The sequence below is a fragment of the Barbatula barbatula genome, assembly GCF_947034865.1.
Source record: "Barbatula barbatula genome assembly, chromosome: 14".
NCBI lineage: Eukaryota > Metazoa > Chordata > Actinopteri > Cypriniformes > Nemacheilidae > Barbatula > Barbatula barbatula.
The window spans coordinates 12737039-12751129 of NC_136777.1; the positions used below are offsets into that span (position 1 = coordinate 12737039).

General features: G+C 39.3%; 2 protein-coding genes across 3 annotated transcripts in view; one reads left to right on the forward strand and one right to left on the reverse strand.

The window, feature by feature from the left end:
• The first annotated feature begins 171 nt into the window (after positions 1-171).
• Positions 172-3621, forward strand: dync2li1 (dynein, cytoplasmic 2, light intermediate chain 1). The gene is made up of 13 exons (XM_079472909.1): positions 172-330; positions 458-581; positions 695-729; positions 803-872; positions 963-1051; positions 1169-1361; positions 1465-1533; positions 1616-1693; positions 1843-1922; positions 2015-2085; positions 2293-2390; positions 2474-2566; positions 3189-3621. The coding sequence occupies exons 1-13, from the start codon at positions 317-319 to the stop codon at positions 3249-3251; spliced, it is 1077 nt and encodes a 358-aa protein (XP_079329035.1). The 5' UTR covers positions 172-316; the 3' UTR covers positions 3252-3621.
• The window catches only part of cep170aa (centrosomal protein 170Aa), a 32719-nt gene continuing 22244 nt past the window's right edge, over positions 3617-14091 (reverse strand). The window contains exons 10-19 of one of the 2 annotated variants that reach the window (XM_079472908.1): positions 13269-13346; positions 12263-12395; positions 10574-12085; positions 7702-7942; positions 6653-6812; positions 6389-6556; positions 6100-6188; positions 5815-5908; positions 5658-5709; positions 3617-5579 (exon numbers count right to left, since the gene is read on the reverse strand). In XM_079472908.1, coding sequence (XP_079329034.1) covers positions 5332-5579; positions 5658-5709; positions 5815-5908; positions 6100-6188; positions 6389-6556; positions 6653-6812; positions 7702-7942; positions 10574-12085; positions 12263-12395; positions 13269-13346 — 2775 coding nt within the window. In that variant the 3' untranslated portion in view covers positions 3617-5331. Of the gene's footprint in view, positions 5580-5657; positions 5710-5814; positions 5909-6099; positions 6189-6379; positions 6557-6652; positions 6834-7701; positions 7943-10573; positions 12086-12262; positions 12396-13268; positions 13347-14091 lie in introns of both variants that reach the window. The other variant, XM_079472907.1, reaches the window with a different exon arrangement.

Consider the following 14091-nt stretch of genomic DNA (forward strand, 5'->3'; position numbering starts at 1 on the left):
GCTACAAGCGAGCTGTGAATTAAATTCAGTAAAACAAACATCGTTTTATAGCATAAAATGTATTAAAATGTATAATTATGTAACGTATTTCATTGACTATTGACTATAGCCCCAAATGTAACAGTATTTCAATCTAACATTATATAGAAAAAACTCAATTTCCCAGAATGCGCTTGATGTCTACATCATCAAACAGCGACGTTACCCCTCGCAACAGTAATCAAGCGTCTGCTTCAGTCTGCAAAACACGAAAGCATCTAATCTTATAATATTAATCTAACTTGTCTCATGAAATACAATATATCCAAGGAACATAATGCCTAAAATTAGGTAAGTTATTGAACGATTTATCGACAGCATTATTATTTTCCTCTATAGTTAGCATTAAAGCTATTGGTCGGAATGACATGCATGCGAATCATTGGCTGTATTAAAATATTATATGAATGTCTCAAAGCGTGAACACATTATGGGATGTGGCTGCAGCGGAGGTTCGCAACAGGGACGATGAAGAGGAAACTGAAGAAGATGCGCACTTCCCCACCGAGAGGACTGTATTTTTCATGGGCAGTAAAGCGGGGGTAAACATGCCTGAAATATATAATTCAATGTTAAACCTCGCAGTTTGTGTTTATGCTAAACTATTGTTGTTATCAACAAACACAAATGTGTGATAATGCACCTTTTGTTCCAGGGTAAAACAACAATATTGCTGAGAATTCTCGACAGGTAAGTTTGATAAAGGTTCATTTTTTTTAAGCATGTCATTTCATATTTCATGTTTGTTTTTGAATCAAACCAGAGATGAAGCACCTAAACCCACTCTTGCATTGGAGTACACTTATGGTAGACGAGCAAGAGGTCATAATACGGTACAATGTTAACATTTTCATTTAATGTACGCAAATGTGTTTTTGTTTACACGATCTTGAATGTGTTTATGTATCTTTTCTTCTCTGTAGCCGAAAGACGTAGCTCATCTATGGGAATTAGGAGGGGGCATCTCTTTATCAGACCTGGTTATGATTCCCATAACAGCTGACAATGTCAGGTCTGACTTACTGTATTTTGTATGTATTGTTATTCATATAAATGTCTGTTTATACATGAGAGAAAAAGCAAAAGGGATAACATTTGAAATGCAAACATAACCCGCTTTTTTTTGCAGTACGTTGTCTGTGGTGCTTGTTTTGGATCTGTCTAAGCCCAATGCCTTGTGGGAGACTATGGATAGACTGCTTGATTCAGCTCGAAGCCATGTGGAAAAAGTGTGTTCCTCAGCTCAGAAGACAGGAGAATCCAGGTCTGGCAAGCAACAAAGCCAGAACAGAGTTCCGCGAGTCCTCCACAAAGACTATCCGGTGAGATATGCAAACAGAAATCGCAGTTCTGTGAATAAAATGTGTACTGCATTTGGTAAATTGCTATTGCAATCTCTAACATCGAACGTTCTTTCTTTAACAGGACAGGGAGCTCATCAGCCCCTTTACAGTCCCTCTACTCATAATTGGTAGCAAGTTTGACGTCTTTCAGGTAAAAACTGCATAGTATTATAGACATCTGGTGGAAAATGCATCTTAAACCTTCACTCCTTCTATACACACCGTCGATTCAGGACTTTGATTCAGAGAAGAGAAAGGTGATCTGTAAGACTCTACGGTTTGTTGCCCACTTTTACGGAGCGTCGTTGATTGTGAGAAAATCTTACTAAATCTTTTTTTATTACAATTTCACGTTATTTTATTTCATGTAATAAAAAACTGTCATTTAAGATTCGGTTGCATCCCAGCTTTTCTGTTTATTTCTGTTGTTGAAAGCTGTGTTATGTTTTAATGTTCGTAGTTCACCAACAGCAAATCAGAAGCGACAATGTCTAAAGCCAGGAGTTTAGTTAATCATCTGGCGTTTGGGACCGAAAGACCGTATGAACTCTTCGTTCTTCTTGTGAACTTAAGATCTTCTGTTCTTCTGTGATATATCAGATTTGTGTATTATTTTCTCTTATATTTTGTAGAAAGTCAGTATCTACAGATCCCAGCAAACCCTTGGTTATTCCAGCCGGCTTAGACTCCCTCAGTCAGATTGGTAAAATGCCCATCTTCATCGTATAGCATAATGAATAGATATAAATCACGCTGAAGTTCATGGAAGTGATAACAGTGTAGAGACTAAGTAAGACAATAAACTAAATAGTGCATGGTAATAGCATCTAAATATGAACTTTCAACTTCGTTTATATACAAATTCCCTTTTTATGTGTGCCCATTGTATTTTGACGAATTTATCCTCTAGGTCCCCCTATAACATCTGATGTTGATATTGGAGCCCTACATGCCAAAAACCCCTTAGATCTTTGGAAAAAGGTCTTTGAAAGGGTTTTCCCTTCAGAGGTACTTTTCGCGATTGATAAAATTAACACCACACACAAAATGTTCACAAAAGATCAAACTTTTTCTGTACGTTTTAATTTCAGAACACCAAGGAACGTACAGAGCTGAAAGACCCTGCCAAAGACCCCCAGTATAGTGAGACCCTTATAGATGCAATTAGAGCACAGAGAGACCAGGTACCAACTTTATTTCACATAAAGATCACCACAGTTACCAAATGTTTAATGATCCAAAACACACGCAACAGCTTGTTCTCTGTCAACCTCTAGTCATGGCTTTACATTACCCTGCCCTTTTACCCAGTCAAAGCTGCCTGTACTGAGCTGCGCTCAGATTGACTGATGCTCCCAACTGATACTTGCTCTGCTGTTGTTTAACATACGTGAACGAAAGTTACCCAACACTAAACACACTCTGCCCTTCAGTAGCCTTTAGTCTACTGTACTTTACACTGTTTTATTCTATCATCAGTACCGTACACCCAGACAAAATCTGCATACATTCACATTTTCTGTGGTGATTTTGTGGCGTGTTCTATGGAATGAATTGAAACATGGTAAACTGTAGTAAATGAAACTTCTAGAATTGTATATATAAAACGTTTAAAGCAAATTAAATGTAATGCATGTTTCTTTAGAAAGAAAGCAAGGCCATTCTGTCTAATGAGGTCCACGTCACAGTAGTAGCTAAAAACATATATTTGAGTTCAAAACATTTCATTTAGTTCATTCCTTTTGATGAAATTATACTGTATGTGTAATGAAATGGGGATGATGCATTTTCTGCCTCTTTACTCAGGAACTGGAGCAGTACAAACGACAGCAGGCAAAGTCCTGGAAAGGTTTGGCGCTGGACCCGTAGATTTGACTTGCATGTGCTCCAGATGCTGAGCTCAGCATTTAAGTAATACATAGTATCCCATGGACTTATGTAATGTTTTACAGCAAGTGTATTTAAGCAACAATTATTCACGTTATACTATGTATATAAGTCCTGCATTTTTGTACTGTTTAATATAAAGCGTATACATATTTAAAATGGAAAGTCATGTCTCATTTTTGTCTTATTTCTTCGGATAGTTTGTTTTTATACAGTATAATTTGAAGCATGTATTTTTAAAATAAAGTGTTAAATGCATACGTTTTGTTACCTTTATACGCATCGCTTTCAAAGCTTCCCTAAATCATTTCACATTTTTCAAACCAGTAACAATAAAACTCTGGTCCAAATTAAACAAAAGTTTTTTATTGAATATGTTGTTCCCCCCTTTATGTATTGAGAGTATGCAAAAATTCTTAAAAAATAAACAAAATAGTGCCATAACAATAAAATGTATTAAAATAAACAAAAATAAATAAACAGTACATTTCCTAAAAACAACAAAAACACTGATATGATACAGAATGTGTAAACCGCATGGGGGAAATTATGTACCAAGCACTTATTCTGCTGTCTTTACGCTCATGTACTCTACTCAAGTGGTCAGCTGTCATACACAGGTTATGTTTGTATGTAGATTCCACTGTAAAGATCCTTTGAGTGGGTATATTGAAATGTAGGGGTGTCATAACCTTTTTCTGATCTGAATTGATTCCATTTCACATTACCCTTTTGATGTGCAAAATAAACCTTTAGGACAATAAATCAAATCTATTCCACAAAAGACTAAACTCACGAATACTGGGCACTTAGTGGTATCATACAAAACATAAAAAAGCCCACTGCATGTATTCTGTCTGGTACCTAACTGTACTTTTATCTACTTACAGTTGCATTATATGTAAGAAAAACTCTCCTACAGGTCATCATAAGGAAACGAAAGTGGTTCAGGTTTATTTTTCTGCCCACCCTAAATATACAGACAAGCAACAGAAGAAAATAAATTCTGTATACAGCAAACGCACACAGAGATGAAACACAGAAGGCTGGAAGGTATCAGAGCGCCATGAGGTCACAGACTATGTTATGTGTGAATTATGGCGGAGAAAATATGGCGGTCAGTACACACATCACTTACAGACGTAAGGCTGATTCAGCTTTTAAAGAGACAGTTGACCCAAAAATTCTGTCATCATTTACTCACCCTCAGATTGTTCCAAACCGGTATAAATGTATTTGTTCTGATGAACACAAAGGAACATATTTGTAAGAATGTTAATAACCCCATTTACTGCCATGGTAGGGAAAATACTATGGTTGCTGACATTTTTCCAAATATCTACCTTTGTGTTTAGCAGAAATGATTTATACTGGTTTGGAACAATCTGAGGGTGAGTAAATGAGGAGAGAATTTTCATTTTCGGGTTAACTATCCCTTTAACAGTGCTGCTGATCAAGATATGAATGATCAAGGTTTTACCAGGATTTCTAATGGATTAGTGCATGCCATGCATTTGTCTGCGAGTTACGCCGCAGTTGCATCAACAATTTTTTTTTAAAAACTTTGCTAGATCTCAAAAAACCACATTCACCAAATTGTAAATATCTTGAAAAATGTACTGCCTAAAAAGTTTGAAATACAGTCCTCAATACATGACATTGTCCTGTGTGTGCGTTGCGTTCTGTTAAGTTTGGTAAACTGGATTGTTGAAAAGTTAAGGAAAGGTAAAGCTCAGAGAAGAGCAGACAGGCACTGGAATTGTGTGCATCCGGTCACAAGAGATCAGTCTGGCAGTTTATTTGGCCTACAGATGGACGGCCACTTGCCTGCTGTCACATGCAGCTGTATGTGTTTGGTGTGGTTTTGCTTAGTTACGCCAAGTAGTCAGATCCTAAAGGCTACACTACAGGGTGGAAACAATAAAAACATTCCCCATACACAATCCTCCAAGGTCACATAAAGGGGAATACATTATACAATACATACACGTAGAAGATCCATTCAGAAACGAGTTTTGTTAGTCCAGTTGGCATTAAGGAGAAATGTTTTCCAATGCTCAGATCATTTGCTAGCGATGGCACTTTCCTCTCCAGTGGGATGTGTGCGGTTAAAGTTGAGTCCCACTATGGGTAACTCTTGGCTGGCGCTGGTTATGCTCATTGTTGGCTGGGTGGATCCATTAGTGGGCAGAGGACCCCATCCGCTCTGAGAGCCGGGGCTGCTTCTTGGTTTGGGAGTGGTAGGACTGGTCAATCCGAGGCTGGTCAGAGCATCAAGGGTTCCATCAGGGTCCACCATGACATTTATAGCTGCAAGGATGAACAAATATTTCAGAAAATGTTTATGTGTGTCGCAGTGGGAGAAAGAATGTATCATCATCTCCGTACCTTGAAGCTGCTTCTCCACCCTCTTGAGCTCTGTTAGTATAGATGAAATTTCCTGAATTGGAAAAAAGACAAATTTCATTATGAAACAGGTCAACGTCTGCTAAAATAAGACCCTATGAAGAACAAGAATGAGACACTCAGCGATAATAAATCTTACCTTATTTGATGTTTTGGGAAGTGGGACTTCATTTTCTAAACACAGTTTACGCTCGATATCATCCCAGTTTCTATCCTTGTCTTTGAACAAAATCCTTAAAATTGACAAAGAATCCTTGTGTTATTCTACAGTTTTGATGAGTTTACTATTTTAGTCAAATGTGAAGAAAATATGAATAAGGCAGTAAGTGTTAAAAAATGTTTGACTGGTATTGTACATCTTTGCCTAATTTACAATTCTCTATGATGTAAATAGATTATCTCTTTTAATAGCTTCATGACTGACCTGATTTTGCCAGCAGTTTTATCTATGGACTGTCGGATTTTTGAAGACAGCTGGGAAACCGATGTCAGCAATAAACTGTCTAGCACCGCCTGAAAAGGTCAAACAAATTGTAAATTATAATTTACCACAGAAACAACATCCACTCAAAAGAAGGCAGTAAAACTGGTTAAATGACTCTATATTAAGGCTGTTTTTATATCAACACTCATTACATTATATTAATAGCAAGACCAACATGAATGACTTGATATATGTTTGTATGTAGTTAAAAGGCTCATACCGGTCTCACCTCATCCCGATTCCATGTACGTCTGCGCAGGGCAGTCTGAGGGTCCAGGCTATCAGGAGCCCGGGGCCGAAGCTCCACTGGCCTGCCGTTGATCTCTGAGGCTTTAGTCTGTACCACAGGAGGAATCTTCCTGAAGTTCAGGCTTTCATCAAAAACTCTCTCTACCAGCTGTGATGATGGAGAAATAACAACAAACACATAAAGATGAAACAATCACTGTCTAGTTCACATCCATTCAACAGATGCAAAAAAAAAGAAGCTTACCTCTTCTCTGGTGTCGATGGCGGAGCCTGGAGTGGTGGCGGCTGTGCTGACCGTGGTGCTGGGGGCAGTGCCGGAGGAGCTGACCGAGTCGATCTCACCTGCTACGTCATGGATCTCCCGTGCCAGGATGGCCAGATCCTTGGCAAGGTCCTGACTGATCCTACGCACACAGGGAAATAACCTGTTAACCTTCAGATGGGTGTTTAGAAACTAGGGGTTCACAGATAAACAGACACTCATGCAAACAAAATTCACATTAGGTGGTCCCTATAGGCTTCAAGCACATGCTGGTATACAAGTACATGCATCATTTCTGAATATACGATTAAACATGCCGGAGACATCAAGAATCATTCTTTAAAGTCACTTTAAAGTCTGAGCTCATGCATTATAATGTTGCGTTATATATATATTCACCCTCATATCCTTTAAATACACTTTTTTTCTTCAGTACAAATTTGTTTCGTTTTTGAAAAGGTGTGTATTGGGTTTTCTATTCACAAAATCAGAGTTTTGGTTCCAAGATTAAAAAAAGTGATTAGGGGTTTGAATGACACAAGGAGTGATATTTTAATTTGCCCAAACTATTCCTTTAAAGTCCCAGTGAAATTAAACTTTACAATGAAATATTGCAGCGTTTTTTGTATATAGTTTAACAATGTGGGCCATTCTTGGCTTGGGTGGAGCATCTGTTAGCCCCTCCCCTTCGACTGTCAGTTCCATTTCAAATGCAACATCTGTTTTTATACATCCAATCAAATCGCAGAGAAAGACGACAGCCACGCCCACTATTTTTCTCATTCAAAATTCTATTTCACGCTGAAATGTCAAAACGATCCCTACTTCCGGTTCACAGGGACCATAATGTTCATTCTGACATTCTGAAATGAATTTCAGTGTGCACCAGAATAACCACAAGGTGGCAGTATTGCTATATAAACAGGTTACACATTGGCCTAAGTGCACTTGACGGCGGCTTGGGTTGACTTTCGTATTTGTTGTATGTGATTGTATTTATGTGTGTGAATAGGACAGGAGTTAATAAGTACCTGGCAATCTCCTCGCTGTGGGCTGTCCAGTCCCGTATGTACTCCTCCTGTTCTCTCACTCTGTTCTTGAGCAGGAGACCTCCAGGGCTGGTAGTGAGAGGAGCGGAAACACTCAGCCGGCTGGTGCGCAGGGTCGTGCCCGGCCGCAGGCGGGCGTGTTTGGGAGAGTTGCGGTTGGAGCCAAACTCATCCTCAGAGGTAGATGCATATTCAGGAGGCACACGTCTCCACCTGTTATTGGCTTAAAGGAGAGAGATTTTATGAAATACATGTGATTTACAAAAGCACAGATGAATACAGTCGAGGGGTAGTGGTTAAAGGTATCTTCTTGAGTAGGTTTTGAGTAGCAATCCATTACAGAAAGAGACAAAGGTTAAAGGTGTTAAAGGAGAGTGCTGAACATCTCGCATTAGTATGCGATGTAACAAACACACATTGTTCTTCTCCGTTGGCTCAAGGTTTATGAACGTAAATACAATGGTAACACCATAATCAGATGTACAGGTCAACACTGGCAATGCAATAGTTAACACAAACATTTTTACAGCCTTTATTAATCTTGTTTATTATTCGTTTTAACTTATTCTTATAAATTGTTGTGTCTGTTAACATTGTGAACTAATTTGGCATAAACCTTGGGTATGGAGTGAAGATTGTGTATTTAGTATAAATTACATACAAATGCATTCTTGGTATTTATAGCAAACCATCCACAGGAAAAAAACACCCACAAGGTATATATTGCAGTTTTCTGAAAAATCAAACTGGCAAACAAGATACGCTGCTTAGGCGAGTGATGAAAAGGTCTCATTTGGTATGGTGGAGTATTGGTTTAAGGTTAAGTCTTAGTTAGGAATTTAGGATGATCCATTAATAATAAACTATATCCCCCGTCACTACTTACAAGTGTGAAGCTCCAGATTGCCCCATTACGTCTTTAAAACGCTACTGTTTTCAAGACCATTAGCTGAAAACAAATAATGTTGTTCTAACCTTGTGCCACCAGGGGGAATGAGTTCATTCTATTCTAGAGACATTCTATTCTTACATTCTACATTCTATTCTTATTGCATCAGCTTTTCCACACTAGCAATGTCCCCTTTATACCATTCATTGACAAATTGCAAGGAATTTACATTAAAATACTACCAATAAGTGTATTTTAAATCATATTCGACTCTGGGGCAGTTAGACCAAATTATCTTTGCAAAGATTTCATCCTTATAGCAGGTGTATGCACAGTCAAGAGTGTCTGTAGGCAGTACAAACATATTTAAACACATTTTATTTTTAAAGCTCCCAAAATGTGCGTGAAACCCCCTCACTTGATGGTTATTTAATAGGAGAGTGGGGGCAAACCCCAGTGCACCCCATTCAAGTTGTTTCCATTACTTTGAAAAAATGTAAACTGCAAAAAATGTTTAGAAAGAACAATAGTTATGTAAAAATCTACTAGTAAAAACCTCAAAACAAATTTTTTAAATAAATGTTTTTGAAGTTCAACATGAAAATGTGCTTGATGATCAGGGGAGGTAAATGATTTAGGTCAAATGGGTTTGGCTGACAAAATAGTTTGAAGACCGCTAAGCGAATGCGCTGAGCTCCTTTTCATCACTGCTTATAAAAAAGTACTTAATAAATGAGTCCAAACACTTAAAAGCATGCAAGAAGCTGTCCGAGTTTGACATTCTACACTGTATTAAATCCTCTATATGAAAGAACCCGACACAAACACACACACTGCCCAAAGACGGTACAGTACCGTCCTCCTCCGTGAGAACACTTTCAGGCTCAAACTGGGTTTCTGTGTGAAACAGATCTTTATAAATATATAACAAGCATGCAGAGACAGACAATAACAGTCAAACGTGACAAATGATACCAATTCAATCCACAGGATACATTACAACAATATGGATCACTAAATTCTGATGAATGATGTTGAATACAAAATGTTTTTTTAAGATACTGTAACTCACAGAAATTAAGCAACTATACAGTTTTCTGGAACTTTTATGAGGCTGTTATTGTGGTGACTAAAGTCTTGTTTTTACGATAAAGGGACAGTACACACAAAAATGAAAATTCTGTCATCATTTTTGTCATCATTTGAAATGACAAGAGAAAAATTCTCTTGTCATTTCAAACATGTATGACTTTGTTTCTTCTGCAGAACACAAAAGACGATATTTTGAAGAAAGTTTGCAACCGAACAGTGCCGGCACCACTTCACTTCTATTGCATGTGATCGGCCCAGGACAAAAAAGAAGGAAGAATGCACGCACCCTCAAACCAACCCCCCCCCCCAAAAAATACTCTATAATGTTTCTAATTAAATGTTACATGCTTTTCAGCAACACAAAAACAAACTATTATAATTACACAATATATCAAATATCAATATTCAATATAAAAATTTGTTTAACAGTCACCTAAACAATACTTCATAAAATAGGTTGATGCTTTGTGCAAATATCTTATGCTAATGATATTAAAAAAAAGGCACCCCTTGAGTAGTTTATATTAGGCCTACTTAAATTTTTTATGTAATCAGCAATAATTCATCAAACAATAATTGAACACAAAAAGTAAAGAATACTTATTGTATACACCTTTTTTGTATAATAATATTTTTGGAGTACCAAAGCGGGTGATCCCAGCGAGGTTAAAAAATACGGAAATACGTATTTATAAAGAAAAAACACATCCCTGACGATATCTTCTTTTGTGTTCTGAAGAAAGTCATACAGGTTTGAAATGACAAGAGGGTGAGTGATTGATGACAGAATTTTTCTTTTTGGGTGACCTATCGCCCTAATTGTAAAATTCTCATAAACATTTAGAATGCTAATATTACTTTTATAGTTCTTACCAGAAGGGGTGCTGTTTACAGGTGCTGTCTTAGTCTTGATGTCCGTTAGCTTGGAGACACTATTGGCCCGCATGCGTGCAGTTAGCTTGCTGTCAGTGACTTGCTGATTTGTGCTCCTGAGTCCCAGACGAAGAGCTGTCTCTGCTGACACACGCGCCGCTGTGGGCCGACTGACAATGGCCTCAGAATCGCTGCGTGCTGAAAACGAACCAAGTCTGGTCCGCCGAGGTTGTGCTAGCAGGTCAATGCGTGACTGTGCCTTTCTACCCGATGGTGGTTTGGAGGTGGAACTAGTGGTGGACACCTCAGATGCCACCGAAACCCTATCTGCATCCGCTAGGTCGGTGTCTGAAGTGTCCCCGAGCCGAGCCCTGCGCAACAGGGACGCCCTGGTAGGACGGGGTTGAGGCAAACCTGCTTGTTTTGTGAGGCCCGATGTGGTATTTTGCTGTGTTTTGCTTGGCTTTATGGACTTTGTGGTTTTGCTAGTGTCAAGCTTGGACTGGAAGAGGTCATCGGTGGAGGTGAATTGACCTTTGGAGTAAGAGCGGCCGGAATACATCTCCTGGTCCGAGGACATGATATCCGAGAAGGCTATTGAAGATGTCTGGTCATCATCGGTGAGATCTTGTGATTGTTGCCGGCCTCGAGACGCTGTTTGTACTGATCGGCGAGTGTCTGAGGTCTTGGTTTTAGTCTTCCTCTCCAAGCGTTCTCTCGCACTGGTTGTGATTTTTGCTGTGGTGCTTGCGTTGCTCGCGTTGCTTTTTTCTCTGTAAAGGGTGCTGAGAGATTTCCGCTTCTGGACAGCCTTGCGATCACTGTCGGCTGCCGCCTGGCTCACTGTGCTCGCCGTGTCGATATCAGACTCCGGAGACAACGGACACAGTGGAGGACCGCTAGGTGCTGCTGTTGAGTCCAACTTCTTCTCGTCGCGGAGTTTGGCCTCTAGAAAAGCCATGACAGCTTCAGTGTCTTTGAGAAGAGTTGCCGTGTCCATGCTGCCCACTGAGTCGCTCCGCTCCCGACCACCGTTCTGGCGGTTGATGCGAGGAATCAGTTCTATTGGTACGTTTCCACTGGGCTTATCGATGGTAAAGCTGCCCTGTCTAACCAGCGGTCTCCCAGACCTCTCTCCATCACTTCCTTTACTCTTATCCTCAGAACGTCTCCTACGGCTCTCCTCAGACCTCCTCTCTCCACTTCCCGGGGGTCGAGCGGAAGGCTTTGAGGATGCCTGTTGTTTCCCATCCTGCTGTAAGGTCTTGACCTGGACACTCTTTCCAGACTCCAAAGTGTTGTCCAAAGCACAGAGGGACTGGCCGTCACCTTTGTGGTCACTGTGGCTTTCTTTTTCCTGGGGTTCTGTGTCCTGTTTCTCACCAATCTCAGAGCGCTTGATCTTCTCGTCTTTAGGAAGCTGAGGTAGAGTCCTTCTCTTACGATCAGCTTGACTGGAGGTGGTTGAGCCAGTACTCTTGATGGAGACCAGTGACTCAAGAGCATCAGCATCTGTAGTAGAAAAAAAATCAACAAGAAGATTTACACAGAGCATTTTCTCCATATTTTTGTTATATCTATCCATAACTGGATAATTGCATAAATAATCTGAATTTAGCATGTTTTTCCTTCTAGATACGAAATAAACGTGTTCAGTGCAGCCACACTATTAGTGATGAAAGCAGTTACCTCGCTCTTGATGGACAAAAGCTGGTGGATCTGCTCCAGAGCCCTCTGGGTCTGTTCTTGTTTGATTAGCAGCTAAACTGGCCCACTGTGAGACCCAGCGAGGGCTGCCCACTGCAACAGAGTCCTCCAGTCTCTATCAAATGAAACAGGTAAGGGGTTTTAACAGAGACTTAAATAATAAATACAAAACAAAGACCCACGAGGGGGTAACATAACAAAACACGAGATGGATACAATAACATGACAAGACTAAGACTGACTACACTAAAACAAGACTAAAGTTAACTTTACACCTAGACTAGACTAGACTAGACTAAATAACGAAGAAACGAGAGGATGGGAACAGAAACGAGACCGGAGAGAGCATATGGCAAGCCACATAAACAGTCGCCTCTCTCCACATTAAACACGAGGTTCTGTCACGATCCTGCCACTAGACCAAGAGAAACATGACACGATGCGGCAGAATCATGACTGTCCAGTGCCTGTTGAATTTCAACAAAATCAAACCTCAGGTGTGACAAAGTCATCCAACAGTAATGTGAATTACTGAATGACTAGAAACATGAAAACTGTGATACAAATCCAGGTTATCGCATGAAAAATGTTGTACATTTCCTAAATGCATGTACAAACATTACAGCTGTTTTGCTTAAAAGTGAATATGAACTTGTTTTCTTTGCAGTATATAAGGTCTGAAAAAATACAGAGCATCATTTATGTTATTTTATGACCTGTTTCTCAAGCTTTCATTTTCTGCAAATAAACGCAAATAGAAACAATACTTTTGTCTGATATTTGGAAGTAAAACTGTTAGTAGCTCACAGAATAAAACAAAAATGATCATTTTACCTAAACACATACCTATAAATATAGAAAATAATTTTGAAATGGTCTCTCAATTGATTCCGTGTATCAGAAATGGCATTTTATCCGGCAAATTCTTTTGCAAAATGCATATATACACATCAGATATGAGTTACAGAAACAGAATAAAGAATTTTACCTCAGATGACCTAAGCTTCTTGCTGTCCTTCTGTTGCTCAGGGCATCCGGGATCCTGAGAGTTTCGAACCCCAAACACCTACACATCATAAAATACAAAAGCATACAGTACACAGGAGAATCAAGAGCTGCTTCATTCATCTCTGGGCTGTGACACAACGGCCACACCTAGGTGGCGAAACTCACCAAAACAAAGATTCATTGGGAAGAAAGGCGACAAATAAACCCCTCTTCAACACAAGATTGTTAAAAATAAACACTTTCAAAGGTTAATTCATGGTTACTTTGCATAAAACTGTTTAAACATCTGACCATGCACCCAACCCACTTCTAAGTATCTGTTAATGCAACCTCTTCACTTTTACTGATTTTTACTTGCATATTTATTCTAGGCTGTATTCCTCTGCACTTTACATTCTAGAGTATATCATATATAAGCATAAGCATGGTGAAATTGTCTGGAATATACAATAATAAAATGCAAGAAAGATGCATGCCATCCATCCACCTATCCCTGTATGCTGTAGCTGAATGACAGCGTGTAAGCTATTCCGATGCTGTCCGCATTACTTTCTAATTAAATGCAGCAACATTCATGAACACATCTATAAGTAACAGCACCCAGACGTTACATTAAAAGACAAAGCTTAAAAACTCCCTGAAGATTGAGTGAATAATGGAGGATTTGATTGGTTGGCCACACGAGGAGCTTTAGAAAGCCATTAGTAAGAGCTTCACAGCATGAAGCACTCAAGACTACTTGATGTTCAGGATCAACACAACATTCACAATGTGCTCAAGAGAGCATGTTGAGAATCATTACA